This window comes from Somniosus microcephalus, chromosome 25, assembly GCF_052327205.1.
Source record: "Somniosus microcephalus isolate GS21.2 chromosome 25, FLI_Smic_1.0, whole genome shotgun sequence".
Classification (NCBI taxonomy): domain Eukaryota; kingdom Metazoa; phylum Chordata; class Chondrichthyes; order Squaliformes; family Somniosidae; genus Somniosus; species Somniosus microcephalus.
Genome location: NC_141011.1, coordinates 44,547,950 through 44,573,020, shown reverse-complemented (window position 1 = coordinate 44,573,020; position 25,071 = coordinate 44,547,950). Strand labels below are relative to the sequence as shown.

General features: G+C 43.1%; 1 protein-coding gene across 3 annotated transcripts in view; it reads right to left on the bottom strand.

The window, feature by feature from the left end:
• The window catches only part of espn (espin), a 190,267-nt gene that overhangs the window by 58,104 nt on the left and 107,092 nt on the right, over nt 1–25,071 (bottom strand). For all 3 annotated transcript variants that reach the window (XM_085967296.1, XM_085967294.1, XM_085967295.1), the window contains exon 9: nt 23,715–23,913. In XM_085967296.1, the coding sequence (XP_085823422.1) occupies nt 23,715–23,913 (199 nt within the window). The remainder of the gene's footprint in view (nt 1–23,714; nt 23,914–25,071) is intronic.

Here is a 25,071-nt window from a genome sequence, read left to right as displayed (position 1 = left end):
GTCCCATCTCCTGGAGGCAGGAAGGGGATTACAGCCACTTAACTGCCTGTTAACAGGTAGTTAACAGGCAGTTAAGAGGATTATCCCCATTTTTCCAGCAGAGGTGCGGGCTTCCCAACGTCGGGAAACCCTGTCAGGATCACCGAGGCGAGCAGTGGGTCTGCAGGGGTCTGCGGGGTGCAAAAGTGCACTGTGGAGGTAAGTGATGGGTGCAAGCGTGGAGAGGTAAGTATTGAGGTGAGTGGAAAGTGATAGAAAATGTTTACTTACCTTTGTTTCTTCCTGCAGGTTTCAACAGTTGGGAATGCGGAGAGTCTCGCATCTCACTGACAGAGATGACAGATGGCTGCTGCATTCTCCAATGCAACAACCATCTAATTTCTGCTCACAAAAGAGGTTTGATGAGCCTTGACTACAAGAATTCATCAAACAACAGAGAATGTCAGTGTTTGACAGCTTCACAGAGCTGTCAAATGATGACAATTCATCTTTCAAAAATTTTTGACAGATGAAACATCATACGCTGACGTTCTCTGTAACCGGCTTCCCCTTAATTGGCCTGCTAAGCCTGCTGGGTGGGCTTAACAAGGTCAATCAAGGGAAAATAGCGTGGATTGGCCACAAGTCAATGGAGGCAGGACTAAAACCCGACAAGCAGCAGTCCCGCCTCCAACGCGCCCCCCATTGACAAAATCGCCCCCCCCTTTCTCAACAGATAGCAATCTGGCTCTCTATGAAATGTGTCAACTTATCCTGAATCAACTATGTTCTCCTGGAGAACAACAGAAAATGCTGGAAAAACTCAGCAGGCCAGGCAACATCCGTGGAGCGAGAAATAGAGTTAACGTTTCAGGTTGAAACCCTTCGTCAGGACTGAAAAAACACAGGAAATGAAAGAGATTAAAAGGCCAGTTTGGGGGCTGGGAAATGGGGATGAGAGAACAAAAGTTCTCCTGGAGTCTGTTCTACAAGTCCAGTATTCTGCGTGTTAAAGGTTCTCTCTAATCTCGCTCAAAACTTGTGAATTTTGTACTTGTGTCCGCTAGTTCTACTGTCATTGTCCGAGTTAAATATCTAGCTTACTTCTACCTTATCTTTCATTATTTTGAAGACCTGAATCACATTTCCCCCAAGTCTTTTCTCTAGTGAGAATAATTGAAATCACTTGAGCCTTTTTTCACAACTTAGAAACAAAGAAAGAATAAAAGATTAGAAAGGCACAAAAGAAAGTTCTGAGACATTTCTGGGTGTACAGGGCACAATTTCAAAATTTGCAGATGACACAAAACCTGAAAGTATAGTTGACAGTGAGGAGGATAGTGACAGACTTCAAGAAGACATAGACAGGCTGGTGGAATGGGCGGACACGTGGCAGATGAAATTTAATGCAGAAAAGTGCAAAGTGATACTTTTTGGTAGGAAGCAATATAAACTAAAGGGTACAGTCCTAAAGGGGGTGCATGAACAGAGAGACCTGGGGGTGTATGTGCACAAATCCTTGAAGGTGGCAGGGCAGGTTGAGAAAGCAGTTAAAAAAGCATACGGGATCCTGGGCTTCATAAATAGAGGTATAGAGTACAAAAGCAAGGAAGTTATGATGAACCTTTATAAAACACTGGTTCGGCCTCAACTGGAGTATTGTGTCCAATTTTGGGCACTGCATTTTAGGAAGGATGTGAAGGCCTTAGCGAGGGTGCAGAAAAGATTTACAAGAATGCTTCCAGGGATGAGGGACTTCAGTTATGTGGATAGACTAGAGAAGCTGGGGTTGTTCTCCTTGGAACAGAAAAGGTTGAGAGGAGATTTGATAGAGGTATTCAAAATCATGAGGGGTCTAGACAGAGTAGATAGAGAGAAACTGTTCCCATTGGCAGAAGGGTCAAGAACCAGAGGACACAGATTTAAGGTTTAGGATTGTACCCTTTAGTTTATATTGCTTCCTGCCAAAATGTATCACTTCGCAATTTTCTGCGTTAAATTTAAGGTGATTGGCAGAAGAACCAAAGGTGACATGAGGAAAAACCTTTTTACGCAGCGAGTGGTTAGGATCTGGAATGCACTGCCTGAAAGGGTGGTGGAGGCAGATTCAATCATGGCTTTCAAAAGGGAATTGGATAAGTACCTGAAGGAAAAAAAACTGTAGGGCTACGGAGAAAAGACGGGGGAGTGGGACTAGCTGAAATGCTCTTGCAGAGAGCTGGCATGGGCTCGACGGGCCGAATGGCCTCCTTCTGTGCTGTAACCATTCCATGATTTTTCTGTGTGGGTTCTATTAGAGTGTGACATACAGTGTACATGCAATAGGTGCACTTTGAAGGATTTTTCCAAAGAGCTGTAAACTGTGGGAAAGGAGTCTTAGCACTTCGAACAGCTTTACATCCTGGTACTTAACATTTTAAATCCTAGTGGAAACTGGTTCAACCCTTCAGAGTTTTATGTTAATCAGTGTAGCATCATGAATAGACTCAGCACCAAGCAAGCAATATCATTGACAGTTTAGTCAGTTAACGCTGGGTCAGACAGCAGTCAGTCACCCATTATAAAACCGATGGGTTGAAATCCTAGTGTGATAACCACCTTCATATGAAAGTCTGCTGTGTTAATGAAGGCGTGAATCCATTTAAAATAAACAGCCTTTGCTAAAAATAGTCGGCAAAAGAATTTCATACAAACACGTTAGTGTGTCCATTACAAATATCACACCGTGTTATTCAACCCATGGATTTTTAATGAGCTGTTAAATGTTAATTCAAGGAATGAAATGCAAGTTAAAGAGCATACTCCAGTTACAAATCTTCAGTTCAATTTAACCAAAGCTCATTAACATAAGGCTTAAAGAAAGTCTTCTGGCAAAAGGAAGAAAACTTAAGTGACTAATAGCTCTATATTGATTGCCCTTTGTGTGAATGCTAGATTTCAAACAGGAAGACTTTTCATCTGAGCAACCTAATAGAAATTGAGAAAGGGTTTGAAACATATTTAACAAATCCTGTCTCCAGACTTTTATGATAACCACATCAAAAGACACAAGAGCCCGCAATTTTGTGTAGCAAACTACAATACAAGTAGTTTCTTGCTAACACAATGCAACTGGCCATAGATGGTGCATAAAAAACATTAATACATAACATCATCAAATACCTTGCCGTTAGATTGATTTTTCAACTGTCAACTCTGTATCCAAGCAGTGACAATTTTCTAGACAGGCTCATTCCTAAGTACTTGAGAATATAAGGTAGATGTCAACAGAGCTGAGCTTGTTGTACAATGACTGATACAACAACCCTCAGAGGAATAGGAGAAGTCATGAGGTGGAGTTTTATGATGCAATCCATTTAGAATCAGCACTAATTGGAACAGACGTAGAATGGCTGCCAGCCAGCAGCAACATTAAGCTGCTGTGTAAACTGACGTGTACATTAGTTATCAGACAGGTGCATGCAAACAGGATATTTCAGTGGGGAAATTTGAAGATGACTTTCCTTTCGCTGTTTACGGTTTTGGCAATGTGGATTCAGGGTCTTGAAATTCCTAGGCGCACGTTGTAATAAACAAGCTATGATTTAGACATCCCCACGCCCCACCCCCTCTCCCTCCCTCCTCACTCCATCCAATCAGCTCCTTTAGTAAAGGTACCATCCTGTGTACCACTATGCCATACACACCAGGATATCTCGGGTTCAATTCCTGATCTGTGCTAAGCTAGCTGATATCACACAGAGCTAGTGTAAAGCTACTACAATTGGCCCAACACCCCTGGGTTAGGGGATGGACATGTGCCAAGTGTAGCAGGCTTGGGAGGAAAAAGGTGACTTTGGACCTATGGTTCCCAAAGTGCTCCAACCACTGGGGTTTGCCCCGCCTCATGTCTGGGTCTGTTATAGATTAATTAATGAGAGATTGCTCGACACGATTAGCCAACAACTCCATTATCACTGTATCATGTGACTACCAGGATGGTAGAAGGCGAACTCGATGGACTTGGGTCTTTTTTGTCCAGCAATTCCGATGTACCCATCCATGAGCTTGTGATCACTGTCCAGTGATTCTTGGTGAAATGTGCATGTGTGAGGAGGTTGGGCTGGGCAGCTGATGCTCACTGTCAATATAAGATCATAAAAATTAAGAGCAGCAGTAGACCATACGGTCCCTCGAGTCTGCTCCGCCATTCAATAAGATCAAGGCTGATCTTTGACCGCAACTCCACTTTCCTACCATATCTCCATATCCCTTGATTTCCCAAGAGTCCAAAAATCCATCGATCTCACCCTTGAATATACCCAATGATTCAGCATCCACAGCCCTTTGGGGCAGAGAATTCCAAAGAATCACAACCCTCTGAGTGAAGAAATCCTCCTCATCTCAGTCTTAAATGGCCAACCCCTTATCCTGAGACTATGCCCCCTAATTCTAGACACTCCAGCCAGAAGAAACAACAATCAGGGCTCCTTCATGAAGAACGACCACCCGGGTGAGGCACCAGAAGGCTACCAGTAGAACTGTGCAAGAGTCAGCAGCTTCAGGAAGGGGAGAAATTTGGAGAAAGAAAAAACTTTAAAAGAAACAAATTTAAGCACAGTTCCATGCATGTGCGTAAGTACATATGTACAGAGCTGCTCTGACCAAAGGGCGTTGTGCAGCTGGCAGTATAACTCAGTGCTGCCAGCTCACACAGCTCAACAGGCACCAAGGTGTCAGCCTTGGTTCAGTCCGTAGCACTCTCATCCCTGAGTCGGAAGGTAGTGGGTTCAAGTCCCACTCCAGAGACTTGAGCACATAATCTGGGCTGACACTTCAGGGTAGTACCGAGAGGGTGCTGCACCGTTGGAGGTGCCGTCTTTTGAATTAAACCGAGGCCCTCCGTCTGCCAACTCAGGTGGACGTAAAACATCCCGCGGCACTATTTGAAGAGCAGAGGAGTTTGCCCTGGTTTCCTGGCCAATATTCATCACTAAAAATATGGATTATCAGGTCATTTAGCTCATTGCTGTTTGCGGGAGCTTGCTGTGCACAAAATGGTTGCCACATTTCCTACATTACAACAGTGACTGCACTTTGAAAGTACTTCATTTGCTGTAAAGTGCTTTGGGGTGTCCTGAGGTTGTAAAAGGTGCGATATAAATGCAAGTTCTTTTTTTTTAAACCTGTACCAAATCCTTACCTGCAGTATAATAAGGCCATTGGGTAAACCAAAATGCTGTCAGGCTACTCCATTGTAGATTTCAACCCTAACACTGCTATAAACCTGCTGTTAGTACACAGCTGAATAATTAATACTTTAACCACTTTCAAACGGGACATTCAAAGCAACCGAGTACCTGTCTTAATCTCACAAGAAGTTACTTTAGTCATATAGAATGGATCTCATTTATTATTTACTGGTCCAAAGATTGCAAACAACAGCCTCTATCCAAGCATTATTTCAGAAGCTTTTGCAACAGATGTCCACCCATTCAGGTTAGCTCGAAGCAGAAGCCTCCTACAAATAACAAGAGGCACTACCCACAGAAACGACACTCAATAAACCCAAATAAAATATTTATTGACTGAAATGCAAATGCAGCTTCGTCTGTTTTTATGAGGTGGTGAGATAAGTACAAATCTTACAGTGATGAAGTACAGCTCACAATCATGGAAAATTGCACATGCAATAAATACTGCAAAAGATTTATTTTTTGCTGCTTTTCCCTGCAATGTCACCCTTTTTTCTCCCGAAGGCGCTAGCTCTCATTGGGGTATGGTACCATGAACCTCTCTGGTACTTTACCAAGTGACCATTGTGTAAGCCTGGAGAGTGTATTTTAGCAGGCTATTGAACTGTAGAGTGCATCACAGTTGATTTTAATCCTATCCTCACTCAACACCCACTTACCACCCATGCAACAACAACTTGCATTTATATAGTGCCTTTAATGTAGTGAAACATCCCAAATACACTTCACAGGAGCGATTATCAAACAAAATTTGACACCGAGCCACATAAGGAGATATTAGGACAGGTGACCAACAGCTAGGGTTTAAAGAGTGTTTTAAAAGGAGGAGAGAGGGATAGAGAGGTGGAGAGGTTTAGGGAGAGGATTCCAGAGCTTAGGGCCTAGGCAGCTGAAGGCACAGCCGCCAATGGTGGAGCGATGAAAACCGGGGATGCTCAGGAGGCCAGAATTGGAGGAGTTCAGAGATCTCGGAGGGTTGAAGGGCTGGAGGAGGTCACAGAAATAGGGAGGGTTGAGGCCATGGAAGCATTTAAAAACAAGGATGTGAATTTTAAAATTGAGGCCTTGCCGGACCGGGAGCCCATGTAGGTCAGCAAGCACAGAGGTCCACAACTGGTGACTATCCCTGGGTTGGAAAGGGGGCGTGTTTTAAAAAAAAAGTAAATCCCTACTCCCATTCACTATCGGTTGAATCTTGCTGGAAAGTATGTGTGTGGAAGTCACATGAGGACAAAATCAGGCTCAGCTATGATGTCCCTCAATTAAATAATCTGCCAACACTCATTATTTAAGCTCAGACATGAAGAATGACCACGTGGCTGAGCTATTAAAAGGTGGTCAGTATATAGGACACCACCATGCCCAGCAAGCAGGCAGCACGTTCAGGAGGGGTAGGGAGAAAATTGGAGAGGGGGGGCGTTGAACAAAAAAAACCTAAAAATTATCAGGAGACTGAAGTGCTTTCCTCCAGGTATCTGATCAAATATATTGAAAAAACATTCTAAGAACATAAGAAATAGGAGCAGGAGCAGGTCATACAGCCCCTCGAGCCTGCTCCGCCATTCAATAAGATCATGGCTGATCTTCGACCTCAACTCCACTTTCCCGCCCTATAGAAAGAAAGGCTTGCATTTATATAGCGCCTTTCACACCCACCGGACGTCCCAAAGCGCTTTACAGCCAAGGAAGTACTTTTTGAAGTGTAGTCACTGTTGTGCTGTAGGAAACGCGGCAGCCAATTTGTGCACAGCAAGCTCCCACAAACAGCAATGTGATAATGACCAGGTAATCTGGGGTTTTTTAGATATTGATTGAGGGATAAATATTGGCCAGGACACCGGGGATAACTCCCCTGTTCTTCTTCAAAATAGTGCCATGGGATCTTTTACATCCACCTGAGAGAGCAGACCTTATCTCCATATCCCTTGATTCCCATAGTGTCCAAAAATCTATTGATCTCAGTCTTGAATATACTGAACTACTGAGCCTCCACAGCCCTCTGGGGTTGAGAATTCCAAAGATTCACCACCCTCTGTGTCAAGAAATTTCTCCTCATCTCAGTCCTAAATGACCGGCCCCTTAACCTGAGACTGTGACCCCTGGTTCTAGTTCTGAAACTACTCTACGGCATACATAACAATATCAGCTGTGAAACCCAGATCCCAAAGGGATGGGAACCATCACCCAAACTGTTGTTCTGGGAAGGAGCTGCCAGTCAAGCTTTTTTAGAAACCTTTTAAAACACGTTTTATTGCATTCTACATCAGCATTACATTCTCTACATGTAACCGTCTGATATTCCAGCCGGCAGCGCTGGCCTAGCCTTGACCAAACCACCTGAATAAATCAATTATTTAACCGGTCGCAGATGAATCCCACAGCTGATTGTGAGGGGAAGGAGAGGGAGAAAGAATGGGTGAAAGTGACATAAAAGGGAACATGTGTAATAAAAACAAATAAAAGCGTTGCAGGAGCAAAATGCAGAGGGCTTCCAGAGAAGGCCAAGTGCCCAGTTTTTCAGTGGGAAAATGAAAATGGTTTCCCTCTGATATATTCAAAGTCATTAGGAGAAGACAGCAACAACAACAACTTGCATTTCTATAGCACCTTTAACGTAGTAATACATCCCAAGGCGCTTCACAGGAGCGTTATCAAATAAAATCAGACACCGAGCCACATAAGGAGATATTAGGACAGGTGACCAAAAACTTGGTCAAAGAGGTAGGTTTTAAAGGAGCGACTTAAAGGAGCAGAGGTAGAGGCAGAGAGGTTTAGGGAGGGAATTCCAGAGCTTAGGGCCCAGGACTTTAGGGGTTAGCAGCAACAATTTAAGTGTCAGGAACTGGAATAATGTCTCAGACTATGTTCCCTTACTAGATATTTATCCAATTTAGGGTGTGCACAAAACCCAATTATTCCCACACATCTTCCTTGTTCCTTTGTCCATATTTTTGAAGAAATCTGATGCACCAGGGCCTCTATTCCACTCAAAATGGGTGTGAGCCAAAATTGAATCTTAGTGGCACACTGTGACTTCAGGCAATCCAGGCTCCAACATGAACACTGGTCTAGATGGGCCCAAACAGTGTATCTCCTGTGTTTGACCTACGCACTCACACAGATTGCACATTTATCCCAGGGCAGTGTGAAACCAATAAGTCAAATCTGGCAGTGGCTGCGTCAGAGGTTATAACTGAGCAGAGGGAGGGGGGGCGAGAGATTAAACAGTGGTAAAACTTCAGCGCACTGCATACTGTGTAGTACAGGAAACATATTGGGAAACTTAATTTAAAAAAACAACTTTTCTTTCATACAGCATCAGAGCGTAAACATAAATCTCCTGGGAAATTCATCGGTCCATGTTATTGGTATGGAGCCCTAAGCTCTGGAATTCCCTCCCGAAATCTCTCCGCCTCTCTACCTCTCTCTCCTCCTTTAAGTCGCTCCTTAAAACCTACCTCTTCCCTGTCCTAATATCTCCTTATATGGCTCGGTGGCCTATACGGAGCAGGCTCGAGGGGCCGTATGGCCTACTCCTGCTCTTACTTCTTATGTTCCATCTAGTTTCCATCCTGGACAGTTTACACCAATGTAGCATTTCTATGTCATACTCCACCTGCATTCTTACCCAATAATGGGATAAGGATTCCTCTGGTCTCTGTGGGTAATGACACTGTAAATGCATTTATGAAGATTCCTCCATTTGGAATTTAGCATCAATATCCCTAGAAGCTTACAGCACAGAAGGAGGTTATTTCGCCCAGCCTGTCAGAGCACTCCAAAACCAAATCCACTGCCCCGCACTCTCCCCATAGCCATGTAGCTTCCTATACTTTTACTATTCATCCACTTTTCCTTTAAGGGACACAATGGTCTCTGCCTCAGCCACGCCCTGTGGCAAAGCATTCCAAGCTCCAACACCCATCTGCGTAAAGATATTTCTCCTAACCTTTCTCCTCACTCTCTTTAACGGCAATTTTCAATTGATGACTGACTCCCTAAAATTCCTAGTGAAACTCTAAGAACTATCCTTTAAAAGATGTTTACGATTTCACTGGAAATACTCAACAGAGGAAGTCTCCGTGACTGATTTATAACATCGCTACACATTGCACTTACTCAATACACATCAAATCCTCTAATTTTGTATCTTTACGTTATATATCTTTGAATTTGGACTCGGAACAAGAATAAGCACTGATCTAAAATGAATGTGAAAAAAAACAGTGCTTATACTCAGGGCACTTTACTCTAAAAATACTGATTACGCTACATTTGGAATAAACACACCACAACATGTAACAGAGTTTTGGAGCACTTCTGAAATATTTGAACACAGATTAAGCTAAAAACTAATCTCCTGCAACCTAAAGATCACGGATACAGGTCTTGCAATGCAGCTACTTAGCGAGACAGCTGGAACGATAACAGTCAAAAACTGATAAGACCACATTGGCCAATATTATAAATCATTTTACAATCAGAAAAAAAAAGTAGAAAGTCTGAATTAATTCCCACACACCTTCAGTGCAACAGGAGACCTGAACAGGTTGCTTTAGCTCAGTGTTCCATCCAGTTCTGGTGACGTGATCTTATCTGGTTTTCACCGTCTTACCGAGGACTAACTAGCTGGGTAGGGACAACTACGATCAAGTTACTTACTCTTCATTAACTTCAGTCCTTTGCCTTCTGGATGGATAGAAACATTTAAGAGAGGAGAAGCAAGGGAATTGCCGGTTCCGTGCGCATCGACCATTGACAGAAATGTTACACAATAGGAAATCACATGGCAAGAGGTACGAGATGCCGCGATCCAAGCAAATGGTGACACGGGGGAGCATTGTTTGTCAGTACAGTGTAGAGAGAGCAGGCGGGGGGAATGGAACAATTACATAACAACATGGAGAAACAAAAGAGAAGGCAGAAGGAGAGAAAAAAAACTGTTAGAGAGAGCAAAGACACAGAAAACACAACATAATAAATTGCACAACTGTCAAAATGGTTGTTGAATTTCTGGAGAGAAGGGGATGCGATTAATTAAATAGATTCATTGACCTCACACTATTTAACCAGGAAACAATGATTTTTGTTATTTTGCAAGTTGACCTTATTCTAACCTCTTCTGACATTTTTGCTACTGCAAATGCATCTCTCAATGTTTCCACTGAGGTACAGGAAACTTTGTGTTATCCGGAGGCTAACTGTCCGGAATGCTCGAGCCACCGGCAAAAATCAGGAGCCATTTTCGTTAGGTTTTTTTCTTCTCGTTGCTTTTTTCTCAACAGTCAAGCTCTGCAAGGTCTGCTGAAGCTGTTGCTAAGCTACAGAGACACTTGGACTGTTTAGAAGCAACAGGGTTTGTTGACAGATACGGAGCTCAAAAGCTTCCGTATCTTTCAACATTAGCGCTGGTTTGTCCGGCAGTTTTGAGGGAACGGCAACAGCTCGGTCCCGTCGGTGCCGGATAGCACAAAGTTTCCTGTATCTAACACTGATTCAATGGTGTAGTCACAGGCTGTAGTTCCAGAGATAATCTCTCTGGATATCGCTCAGTGTCTGCGGTTTTCCGATTCCGTGTTCACCACCTTGTATTTTCCCCCCATTCCCCTTGATGGGCAGAACATCACGGGCTGACAACAACAGAGGTGGACAATCCTGGCCACTGTGCCCACGGAAGTGGTTTCCCATAGATGTCGTAAATACCCAACAGGTTCACTACTGTCCTTTAGGGAAAGAAGCCTGCCGTCCTTACCCAGTCTGGCCTATATATGATTCCAGTCCCCACACCAACGTTGGTGTCTCTTAACTGCCCTCTGAAGTGGCCTAGCAAGCCACCCAGTTGTATCAAAATCGCTACTAGCGATTCCAGAAGATGGCCCACCACCATCTTCTCAGGGCAACTAAGGATGGGCAATAAATGGGTACGGTAGCAAAGTGGTTATGTTACTGGACAAGTAATCCAGAGGCCTGGACTAATGATCCAGAGTCGTGAATTCAAATCTCACCACGGCAGCTGGGGAATTTAAATTCAGTTAATTAAATAAATCTGGAATAAAAAGCTAGTATCAGTAATGGTGACCACGAAACCCATCTGGTTCACTAATGTCCTTTAGGGAAGGAAATCTGCCATCTTTACCCGGTCTGGCCTATATGTGACTCCAGACCCACCAGCAATGTGGTTGACTCTGAAATGGCCTAGCCACTCTGTTGCCATCTTCTCGAGGGAAATTAGGGATGGGCAATAAATGCTGGACTTGCTGGTGACGTCCACATCCCTTGAATGAATTAAGAATTTTTTTTAATGCTGGCCTTGCCAGTGACGCCCACAAACCGAGAATGAGTTTTAAGAAGTCTTTATTTGTTATAAAGTTTAAATGAAACGCGCACAATGGCATATTCCTATCAAAACAGAAAATGCAGGTGAATGTTTCATATGTAACCGTTTCATCAGAACACACCTGCATTATTAACCCATCTTTCTTTTTCACATGCAGATGCACCTGCTGTGTATTTCCAGCATTTTCTGTTTATATTGCAGGTTTCCAACATTTGTTTTTTTTTTAAATTGCAGCCTAATCCAGTAGGATTTGCTCCAACAAGTGCGGCTCTTTGTTTCTGACTAAATCAGATTTTACAGCCGGGTAAAGCATTGTGAATTATACAGCAAATTCAGTGAGGTCCTGGAACTTACCTTCTCTACTTTGAATAGTACCCCGGGGTCTTTTACATTTCACCTGCTGCTGAGTTAGCTGGGGCAGCAGTCGCAGCACGTAACTTCGCTGGCTTTTCAATTCGGTTCCTCTAGAAATGAAGCCTAGTGCTTTTGTTGCATTTTTTAATGGCCTTGTTAACATGCTTTGCGACTTTTAATGAATCTGTGCCCCTAGATCCCTTTGCTCCGCCACCCCGTGTAAAACCATCACCACGCACCACGGTTTAAAGAAAGCAAAAATTTGGAGTACAATATACCCAAATTTCCATCTGTAAATTTGAAAGGAAAATCAAAATGTTCTGCAATAATGCTTTGAACTTAGAAATACTGTGCAGCTTGTACATCGAGCTTAGTGTGGCATGCAGGTTCTTCACAATTATGGAAGGGGATGGCTTAAAATATAATGTATTGGTGTACAACTTCCAGGCAGGGCTGTTTATGTCTGAGTATCAACTTCCTGTATTACTCAAAGCAAAGCACCGTTGGATGTGAGATGAATGCTAAATCACTCATCAATGCATCACTCACTTGCCTGTTGTATTCAAAACTAGGACCACAGATGACCCAGTGAATGCTCCGTACTTTATCAACCAATCATTGGGCTTCCTGTCTTATTTCTTCTCCTCAATTGTCTCCCCTTTTCCCTTGTTGAGTTTTGGGGCAGGAACTGCATAGTTTTTTTTCTCAAACCATAACAAATATTTTTTATCATGAGTATATTTTTACGCAGATATTAAAGGAGTACACCGCACAGTAAGCACCCCTAGATTTTTCTTCCTCTTTAAGTACCAGAAATCTTGCCCACAGATTATGGAATGTATACTTAAAGCATTTTATAATGATGGGCAATGTTCTTCCTAATTTTTTGTTGAGTGCGCGGTCCCTTTAATGGGCTGTGTGGCCCATTCAAAATTTCACGCGCGCACAAAATCGCCCAGGATCGTTGATGATGGGCATGTTGCATGTTTTTTATATTGGAGAGAGTCTCACCAACATTCAGTGTTATTTCAGAGATCAGAGTCTATTAAGATGTGTTATAATGGGGTCTCCCATAGTAACATAGAAATTTGCAACATTCACCTTTATTTCTGAAAAGCTAAACTATGCAGAAATTTTACGTTAACATAATCACTGCTCAAAACGATGAAATCCACAGAGTTGAGAACTTTAAATCAACAACTAAAATTATTAACTTCAATATAAAGAAAAGTTATCAGCTATTCAAGAAAATAGATTTGCTGTTTCAAGCATAGCACAATCCCTTTGTCATGCATTAAATACCAACACAGGTAGGGAACGCTAATTTGTACTTTGAAAGAAAAAACAGCAAACAACTTGCATGTAGATAGCACCTATCACAGCCTCAGGGCACCCCAAAATGCTTCACAGCTGACAAAGTAGTCACTGTTGTTATGAAGGCAAATGCGGCAGCGAATTTGCACACAGCAAGCTCCCACAAACAACAGGCGTTGTTGGTTGAGGGATAAATATTGGCCAGGACACTGGGAGAACTCCCCTGCAAAGGTGCCATGGGATCTTTTACCTGAGCAGGCAAACAGGGTTTCTGTTATCTTATCTGAAAAATGCACCTGCAGCAATGCAGAAACCCTCAGTACTACACTGAAGAGTCCACCTAGGCTATGTACTCAAGGGGCTTGAACCCATAATCTTCTGGTTCAGAGGTGAGAAAGCTACCAACTGAGCCAAGCTGACACCAAATAGCTAAATTTAAAAAAAAATCCACAAACTTTGTCCTTTTTAGCCCTCCTCTCCTCAAGGTGTTTACTTTTGCTGGGTACAATTCCGTAGGCATTGGCAGCCTTCTGGTATCTTGTCCAACTGTATTCTTCATTTGTGAGCCTAGACAGAGAATACTGTCAAGCTATTTGAACATGGAGGAGTTCTCAGTAGAGCCCAAATCTGTCTCCATCCAACATTCACAGACATGCAAATTTCCACCACGGCTCATTAGATAACGATCCTGGAGAAGGTTCCCCTTTCCCCCTTGCCCAGGAGCACTGATACCAATTGCAGTACCCTTCCTGGTAAGATAATGTTGCCTAGATTTCTTGTGTGCTTTTTGGTTTGATAGGTTGTATTCTTTTCAACTAAAGATAACCACTCAGAAAGAAAGGAAGGAATTAAAGATAGAAAATAACTTGGATTTAGCGAGTAGCTTATCACATCTTTCAGAAATGTTCCAAAGCAATTCATAAGCAAAGAACTACTCTGAAGTCCATTCACTATTGTTATGTAGGTAAATAAATGTAAATACAATTCTCAATCCCACTATGGTTTCAAGATTAGATTAAATGCTGTTTTTAAGTATTCCATGCATCCGAAGCTCAAACTAGTTCAAACATTATTGTGTAAACTTATTAGTGGTTTGCACAATGTTGGCTTTAAACACCAAAGTTGAAGGTCAATCATCACAGCCCCAGGACATCGCTGCAGGAGTTCCTCAGGGCAGTGTTCTAGGCTCAACCATCTTCAGCTGCTTCATCAATGACCTTCCCTCCAACATAAGGTCGGAAATGGGGATGTTCGCTGATGACTGCACAGTGTTCAGCGCCATTCACAACTCCTCAGATAATGAAGCAGTCCATGCCCGCATACAACAAGACCTGGACGACATTCAGGCTTGGGCTGATAAGTGGCAGGGAACATTTGCGCCACAGAAGTGCCAGGCAATGACTAACTCCAACAAGCGAGAGTCTAACCACTGCCCCATGACATTCAATGGCATTACCATTGCCAAATTCCCCACTATCAACATCCTGGGGGTCAACATTGACCAGAAACTTAACTGGACCAGCCACATAAATACTGTGGCAACAAGAGCAAGTTAGAGGCTGGGTATTCTGTGCCAAGTGACTCACCTCCTGACGCCCCAAAGCCTTTCCACCATCTACAAGGCACAAGTAAGGAGTGTGATGGTGGAATACTCTCCACTTGCCTGGATGAGTGCAGCTCCAACAACACTCAAGAAGCTCGACACCATCCAGGACAAAGCAGCCCGCTTGATTGGCACCCCATCCACCACCTTAAACATTCATTCCCTCCACCACCGGCATACATTGGCTGCAGTGTGTACCATCTACAAGATGCACTGCCGCAACTCGCCAAGGCTTCTTCAGCAGCACCTCCCAAACCCGCGACCTCTACCACCTAGAAGGATATGGGCAGCAGGCGCATGGGAACACCACCACCTCCAAGTTCCTCTCCAAGTCACGCACCATCCAGACTTGGAAATATATCGCCGTTCCTTCATCGTCGCTGGGGCAAAATCCTGGCACTCCCTCCCTAACAGCACTGTGGGAGTACCTTCACCACACGGACTGCAGTGGTTCAAGAAGACAGCTCACCACCACCTTCTCGGGGGCAATTAGGGATGGGCAATAAATGCTGGCCACGACGTCCACATCCCAAAAAAGGAATTACATTTTTTTTTTAAAGATCCTGGAGGATGTTCCCCTCCCCCCTTGCCCAGGGGCACTGAGGCCAATTGCAGTACCCTTCCTGGTAAGATAATGTTGCCTAGATTTCTTGAGTGCTTTTTGGTTTGATAGATTGTATTCTTTTCAACTAAAGATAACCTTTCAGAAAGAAAGGAAGGAATTAAAGAAAGAAAATACATTGGATTTAGCGAGTATCTTATCACATCTTTCAGAAATGTTCCAAAGCAATTCATAAGCAAAGAACTACCCTGAAGTCCATTCACTATTGTTATGTAGGTAAATAAATGTAAATACAATTCTCAATCCCACTATGGTTTCAAGATTAGATTAAACGATGTTTAAGTATTCCATGCATCTGAAGCTCAAACTGGTTCGAACATTATTGTGAAAACTTATTAGTGGTTTGCACAATGTTGGCTTTAAACACCAAAACACGTTGCCATGGAGTGTTGGGGCCCAGCTTTCATGCCCGCTCCCAAAATTCCTTTGAGTTATCCTTTTTCTTGTGCTTCCGGTCCCAGACATTCACTACGGTTTACCAACATGCACTATGATAACGTTAGGACACAGCTAGTGGCATCGCATAAATGTACCATTTGTAAAAAAAAGTCAGGAATTCAAATTTGTCTTCAGGAGCCTATGCAAAATGGCCGCCTCAGACACTCAACTTATTTCAGTCATGGTGACGTGATGAAGTGGAGGAGCCCAGCCAGTGCCAATCTTGAGGGACGGAGAATTTAATGGAGAGTTGTCCTCAGCTACACTCATGCATGCATCTCCTTGTGGCCGGCTTAGTGTGGTAGTAGAGGCCTGGTTTATTGCCCAGGGGAACCGCATAGGAATTGAAAAAAAAACTTAAGACTTGCAGCGAATAAGACAAGAGTAAGTAAAGGGATCTCCTTGGTTCTATTTATAAGTATTAATATTTTACTTTACTGGTGTTTTCAGATAGCAATGCAAGAAAATACAAACAGAGTGAAAGAGGACTTAACTAATTTATTATGCGTCAGGAGAAGTTTCTTCGGGATTGGCACCAAATGGACCAATCGTTAACCAGATGAGATTTTAACAAACCTTTCCCAGTTGCTACTCATGGTTAGATTAAATCTTTGTAGCGTCAGAGGCACAATTTTGCAATACAAAAGCGTATCTTGTCAGTTAGAGGCAAATGACATCCGTATTTCTCACTCGACTTTTCACTTGCTGCAAATGTTATACGTCCACACAAGCATCAAGTGCAATACAGGTGTCAGGAATCTATGTCTGTGTTGGCAGGCAGTCATGAAAATGCATAGTGCAGAGCATCAATCTCAGAGAACACACGGCAAAGCTCATCCCACTGTAGCAGCTGAGGAAGGATGAGCATCCCGGAATGGCACACCTCCAGAGTAGACAATAAGCATGGAGAGGGCTATTAATGACGCACCCCCTTCGACTATAAATAGGACAACATTATTGATATTCTATAATCGTGTAAGGATGCACATTCGATTGTGATAGTGCTTGGCATTTTACACCCATGTTAAATTTACTAGAGATGAGAAAATACAAACCAATGGGAGTTTTTCCTCGAGGTGCTCGCCACATACTTTGTCAGTTGAGTGCCACTGATAAGACAGCCCCCACCACACCATAAGGGATTTCTGTTGTGTATGTAATATGTGTGCTACTTTGAACCTATGGACAGGACTGCACTACTTGTTGGGCGTAGTGATACGCAGTACCACTCCTGGCCATAGGGGTATAAATAGTACTGTGGGTACTGATCTCCCCTCAGTTCCCGCCTGTGGGCATGAAGTAAAGACCTATGTATAGTCCCTACCTCCAACCAGTAAAGACCTGTTTGAGTTATACGTTTAAGTCTTTGTGTTAATTGTTCAATACAATACACATACTTAACACTGGCGACGAGTCAGGTTCTTACCCTGCGGCAGTTGAAGAGAGGTTTCAAACATCACCACCTCACTAGAAGCGACAGGCTTTAGGACTCTGAAGCCTCCATCAGCGACTGAGCACTGGAGTGCAGCAAACATCCTGACAGCTTCCAGCGACTGACAGAAGTCTTTCTGCAGTTTCCTTGTTCAACCTAGGTGGTGGGGTAAGCCGTGCAGTGTTGGCTGCAAAGACAGGGCTGGGGAAGTTGGAGAAGATAAGGGCGATCGCAATCCCTGATAAGAGCCGCGGTGAAACGCGCGAGCGGGTGAGCCAGAGGCCGGGAGCCGCTTCAAGTGCGAGGCGCAGCGCGGGCCAGCGATCGGAACCAAAGATAAGGGCCGCACTCGGGGGCTGAAGGGAGACGGCGTCGGGGGACGGGTGAAGACCGCCAAGCGCGGGAAAACCGCCATTTTGTGGGCGGAGGACGACGGCAAGAGCGGGAAGCCGCCATCTTTGATAACAAGTAAACAAAATAAAATCTGAGAAATTGCAAATCTACAATGCCTAAACACGGGAATATTAGCACCTTTGATAGTGACCTCGAAGATTGGGCCATATATGTTGAAAGAGTAAAAAATTATTGTAAGGCCAATAAAATTCATGACCAAGATAAAGCTCTAACATTATTAAATTTAATGGGTGCGAAGACATACGGGCAATTGAAACACCTGTTATCACCAGATGAACCGGCGGATAAGACGTTCCATGAGATTGTTACTGTCCTGAAAGATCATCTAAACCCCACGCCGCTGATGCTAGCGGAATGATTTAAATTTTACAACAGAAGGCAGCTACAGCATGAAAGCAATGCTGATTATTTGCTGGAATTGCATAAATTAGCGAAATATTGCCAGTTTGGAACGGGACTGACAGAGGCACTTCGAGACAAATTTGTGTGTGGTTTATTTAAACAGGATACACAAAAGCGACAGCTCGAGGAGAATGAGCTGACGCTTGAGAAGGCGGTCACTATGGCAGCAGCACACGAAGCCGCAGCGAGAGGCACGGCAGTAATGCAGCTACGGTCACCGGAGCTCAGTGCACACAAATTGGGTGTGAGTTCTGGCAAATGTTATCGTTGTGGAAAGACAACGCATGATCAGAACCAGTGTTGGTTTAAAAACCAAGAATGTAGAACTTGTGGTAGGCTTGGACATATAGCTAGAGTATGCAGGTCAGGGAAGAAGACCAGCAACAAGAAGTCACCGCAAGGAAAATACGCAAAGGTACACAAGGTGACCGAACAGGAGTCCGATTCAGACGCTAGCAGTAATGAACTGGCTAGCTTAAGCTGTAATGAACTGGCTAGCTTAAGAGTACTCAACGCTGGTAAGGGTGCAGACCTCCAGACAATTTGGGTCACTCTTCAGATAGAAGGAGTCCAAGTAAAACTGGAATTGGACACTGGATCGGCATTGACGGTCATAAATAAGAAAGATTACGGAAAGTTATTCCAACATATTCCCCTACAGGATACGGGGATTATATTGAAAACATACACGGGGCAAAGAGTGTACCCCATCGGGAAAATAGAGGTTGCAGTGGTCCACAAGGGCGAAGACAGTCAAATAATGGACTTATATGTGATATCTGAAGGAGGTTCTCCACTACTAGGACGGGAGTGGATTAGGAAAATGAATATGGACTGGCATTTCCTACAAACAATAACGAGTGAGAACTCGGTGAAGATAGTCGGCCCAGACTCTGGAACGGATGATGGTAAGCCCAACTCAGGTGCAAAAGACAAAGTTTCAGCACAGAATTCCACTGAGCAACAACAACATAGTTTAACTGTGGATTCTGAGTCTGGCAAGTCTACTGATGTGCCCATTTCTGAGGGACATCGGGCTCGAACTCAACTCCATTTCAAACTACAACAGCAATTAGAACAAATGCTTCGCCATTTTGAGCAAGAGTTGAATGCAACGAAAGAGTTCTTTGATATAGAGTTGGAGAATCTGGAAAGACAACAGAAGCAGCTGATGGAGAAAATGGAGCAGGAGCACACAAAACGTCTGATGTCAGAGGAGTTAACGGTCAGCCAACTCCTGCATATGCTGAAGGACAGGACTCTGAAATGGGAAAAACTTGAACACGAACTTCAATATTCAAACGAAAGGGGTTCGGAGCTCTCAAAGGTTATTGGAAGAGCTGAGGTGGCAACACAGACTGAGATGACTGCAACAGAGCAGCCCTTGGATGCCAAAAGTACGCTGACTCACGTCAACGTAGAACAACAGACCGCTGAAACAGCTGCTCCGGTAGAGGGATTGAATAGTCCGATCAATCAATCTCCAAAAGAAGTTGAAGTAGTAAAATCTCAAATGAGGTCATTAGTAAACGACTTGCTGAAAGCCCAGAAAAAGCTGGATGAAGAGGTACGCATGAAGAAGTCTCTTCAGGAAAGATGTCTGGACTTGGAACAAAAGCTGGCTAACGCCCAGCTGGGTATGGAGGAAATAGAAGACCCTCTCGCTGGCCTAGATCAGGACGACACCGAATATTACTATGTCCTGTCCTGCCCAACTTGTAACTTCGACTCCCACCATACAGAAATCATGGAGGAGCACCGAAAGTCTACGGAACATCGGGAGAAGGTGGCTCTACTACGGAAAAAGGAGGAAGAGAAGGAGGAACTGCACATGCAGCTGGCAGCTGACAGTGGAGCCCAGAGAGTCTCCAAGAAGCAGAAAAGGAAAAGTCGAAACAGAAGATGACCCATCTGAACCATTATTACCTCTACCAGATCACACACGTGGTCCCTCCGAACGGAGCCAATTCAGTTCGGAAGCTCAAACTGTTAAATCCATGGAAGGACTATTGAATGAGTCACTCCAGCAACGTGAACCGACTACACCACAGAGATTGAATCTGTGAACTGTTTTCCGCAGAGACTGAATCTGTGATCTGTTTTGACATGAAGTTATCTATGTTATTCTGTTATGTAAACCTGAAGTTATATATGTATATATGTTATTACGTTATGTTAAATGGGGAGATGACTGTAAAGCTAGGAAGGGAGGAATGTTGTGTATGTAATATGTGTGCTACTTTGAACCTATGGACAGGACTGCACTACTTGTTGGGCGTAGTGATACGCAGTACCACTCCTGGCCATAGGGGTATAAATAGTACTGTGGGTACTGATCTCCCCTCAGTTCCCGCCTGTGGGCATGAAGTAAAGACCTATGTATAGTCCCTACCTCCAACCAGTAAAGACCTGTTTGAGTTATACGTTTAAGTCTTTGTGTTAATTGTTCAATACAATACACATACTTAACAATTTCCACCTCCCCTCCAATAAAATATATTTTTTTAAATGATCTTTTTTTCTTGTGGTTGCAATTGCAGACACTCAGTATAGTTTACCAGCATCCACTATGATAATGTTAGGACACAGAAAGTGGCATCACATAAATATACCATTTGTAAAAAAAAGTCAAGAACATTCAAATTTGACCTCATAAGCCTATCAAAAATGGCCACCTCAGACACTCAACTTATTTAGCTCAATATTCGCCCTCAGAAGGACTTTTACTCTTAGGCTGGTTTATTGTTGACTAGATTTTTTTTTAACCTGAAATCATAACAGTACATATTATTTATTGCAGAAACCCAGTAACAAAACACAGCAATCACACTGAGAAACTTTGGAAAAATATTTATTCTCAGTGCCTGGATATTTTTTACTTTGACGATCTGTCTCCTCGGTATGTTCCTCTGGCGTGTTTGCTGTTGTGTTTACATGCATCTGGATTCGTTTTTCACTTTTGTGTTAACAGGGCGACTTTTTGCTTGGCAGCAGAGGGAGAATAGGTGGAGGAAAAAAATCATGTTAACTTTCCTGTGAAGGACCAGCCATAGATTCAGCTTTCATGAATTTGCTAATCAGCCATTGTTAAGGGATGGCAGATAAGACCTTGTGTACTTATACCATAAGTCAATAGCATACCATTCTAAAAAGATATTCAATACGCAAAGGGAAATATTTATTTTCCTATTACAGGAATATATCAATGCATGAAAGTGACTCATTAACAAATGAAAAGGTCAGGATGAGTTTCTGTTTACTTGTTTTACGCAGTATGACAATACTGTTCTCAACATGTTTCATAGTACCCCATTTTCACCTAACACTGACCCCATCAGACCCACACAGACATTTTACAGACAGGCAATTTTCAAAGGCCCCACCCATGGTAGGGAGCCCCACCAGCAGCGTGCACTATTGTAAAATGGGGGCTACAATGTTGTAGCTCTATCTCCACTATCCCATTCAACACTAGCGAGACTTCACACTGGGGCCTTGTCTCTCACAATTACCCCCTACATTATGGTAAAGGCCAATGTATCTATTATCTATCAGTATTTAGACATTAATAAAATGGCCAGCATTGAACAAGACAGCAGCATCTCGGTTCAGTTCAATGTCAACCCACTGCGGCCATCTCAAACCTGAACTCAGATTTTAACTAAAAACTTACAGGGATAGCTTCAGCAGTATAGTTATAGGTTTGAATGTCAGATATGGTGTTGACCAATAGACTGCATTGGCCTGTTCTTTGGACGTTGTGAAGATCAGTGTGTTGGCTCATGGGTCTATTCTTTAAATGTGATGCAAACCAAAATGTTGCGATAAGGATGAATTTTCTAACTCGGTGCCACCAGTGTACATCGGAAAATCGCGGACTATGTGCCTACAGATTTCTGATACATGTTAGTGCCGGCCAAGGTTCCTTGTCATTGGCATGGACTTTAAACATTTAGGCTAAATGCCCAATTTTCAGGCATGGCACAGATTGGTTTGGCATTATAGTTCACTGCATGTTGTATGAGCCTGTTCTTCTGAATGGTCAACACTAGATTGATGTAATTTGGGACTGATCATGCAGTTTTAGTGCACACAGTCCATGGTAAGGTGTGCTCTTCATACTGGTCCATTTCTAAAGTTCCCATATAAAGAAAGAAAAAATTTGCATTTATGTAGCGCCTTTCACAATCTCAGGACGTCCAAAAGCGCTTTACAGCCAATGAAATGCTTTTAAAGTGTAGTCACTGTTGGAATGTAGGAAATGCGGCAGCCAATTTTCACACAAGGTCCCACAAACAGCAATGTGATAACGACCAGGTCATCTGGTTTTTTTAAGTGATGTTGGTTGAGGGATAAATATTGGCCAGGACACCGGGGAGAACTCCCCTGCTCTTCTTCGAAATAGTGCCATGGGGTCTTTTATGTCCACCTGAGAGAACAGATGGGGTTTAATGTCTCATCTAAAAGATGGCACCTCGACAGTGTAGCGCTCCCTCAGTACTGCACTGGAGTGTCAGTCTAGATTATGCACTCAAATCTCTGGAGTGGGACTTGTACCCACAACCTTCTGACTCAGAGGTGAGAGCCATATGGGCCTGTTCTTGGCAAATAGTGAAGTGGCACGCTGCCTTATGAGCTGTGTTCTTCTGAGATGCTCTTGGATAATATCTTCCTGCAATATTCAATGCTTTAGAAAAACATTTACTCCACTGTTTATGTTGATTATTGTCACAACAGTAAGTGGTCGCAGCAAAAAAAATTGTCCATGATTACTTCAGATGTAACAAGGACATCAAAATGGTTACCTGAAGTTGGTTTTAATCAACAGGTCTTCATAAAATATCTAGTGGAATCAGGACAGCTAGGCCGGACACAAGAAAACATGAAATCTTAGCGAGAGGCCTGTTCATCCGAAACAGCATTCGATAGAGGAAAATCTCTCTAGTTGTTTACTTTTTGATTTTTGCCTAAATAACTGGCCTGAATTTTAGTTTTCCTCTTAATCAAGTCTTCTTCTCCACTAAAACTGGCTAAAACAGTCTCCACTTTCTTATTCCTAAAATAACCTAATGCACTTCCCAGTCTTATTTCTAACCTGGACCTTATTCCTTACTTCATTTATAAACATTATTAAAACCTATTTAACTCCACAAGCTTGCATCAGAAGTTTAGAAGATCTCAAAAGATGTAATCAGCCAAAATAGTGGTTAACACTGGGGGTCAGTTTTGGTCCTATGTCTCATGTGCTTATCTGGCTTCCCCTTAAAGGCATCTATGCTATTCACCTCAACTACTCCAGGTGGTAGCGAGTTCCACATTCTCACCACTCTCTGGGTAAAGAAGTTTCTCCTGAATTCCTTATTGGATTTATTAGTGACTAACTTATTTTTATGGCCTCTAGTTTTGGACTCCCCCACAAGTGTAAACATCTTCCTTATGTTTCCCCTACCGAACCCCTTCATAATTTTGAAGGCCTCTATTAGGTCAACCCCTCAGCCATTTCTTTACTTGAGAAGCTCTTTCACATAATCTGTCAGAAATTGGTAAAATGACTTCTGCAGACCAAAATATGAATGAATACTTACTTCCCGCAGATGATGAAGGCCTGCGCTGGTAGTTGCTGGGCTGCGAGGTCTCTGTTGGCAATGGAGGGGGTGGAGGAGGACGAGGAATTGACATACTTTCAGGGAGTGGGGGAGGGGGCGGGGGAGCAGGTATTTCATTGGTTGGTTGGTTTCCTGGAATGCTTCCATTCCTCAGCACCCCCTCAGGTACAAGAGAACCCTAGTGAAAATAATTAGCGAACTGTGATTAAAATATTACAGATCAGGATTACCGTATGTAACAAAATTCTTAGCTTCCTGCAATTTCTATTGTCAAGGAATATTCCAAATGCAAGGGTTTGATGCATCAATACATAGGAGTGATGGCAACTTTTATCCTCCCACAATAACATAGGGGTGCAATAGCATAGTGGTTATATTGTTGGACTAATAATCCTGAGGTTAAAAATCCAGAGAATGTGAGTTCAAACCCCACCACAGGAGTTGGAGAATCTGTTTATTTTTTAACAATCTGGAAATAATTAATTGTAGCCCAGTATGTTGGTCTATCAGTCTTATCCAGGCCATCAGGGGAAATAAAAAGCTGGTACCAGTAAAAGTGACCATGAAGCTGTCAGATTGTTGTTAAAAACTCAACTGGTTCACTAATGTTCTTCAGGGAAGGAAATCTGCCATTCTTACCCGGTCTGGCCTATATGTGACTCCAGTCCCACACCAATGTGGTTGACTTTTAACCTCTGAAGTGACAAAGCAAGTCACTCAGTTGTATCAAACGACTTATCACACAGACTGCAGCGGTTCAAGAAGGCGGCCTACCACCAACTTCTCAAGGGCAACTAGGGATGGGCAATAAGTGCCGGCCTCGCCAGCGATGCCCATATCTCGAGAATGAATTTAAAAAAAAGGTCAAACACAAGAGTAGCAATAGCTACCCTTTTGCCCCACGGCAAATGGCTTTCAATTGATTGTGTTACAGTAACTATAATTCCTGCATTTCTAGCGCTAATATATAACCTGTATTTTAAAAATATGCCAACCTCCATCTGAATAAGGGTAGCATATTACTCTCTTTTTTAACTGCTTTTCTTCATGGAGCGAGCGCTTTGCAATACCTCCAAGCATTTCACCTCATAGGCAGGAGATATCATTGGCCAATCGGCCTATGATGTTCTTCCAACAGAGCAGTGCTTTACAGGTTCTCTGAGGGATCCCTGGTGACATGGCAAGGAAGAAGAAGTGATACTGAGATAGAGAATGCAAAAAGAATCAAATTGCTAATAAGATGCCCATTTGTGGCCATTTTAATTGTAGTTTTGTTTTCTTTTGCTTTCCTAAGTCCTGTCCTAAGAACTTAAATTCATATAGCAACTTTCATGAC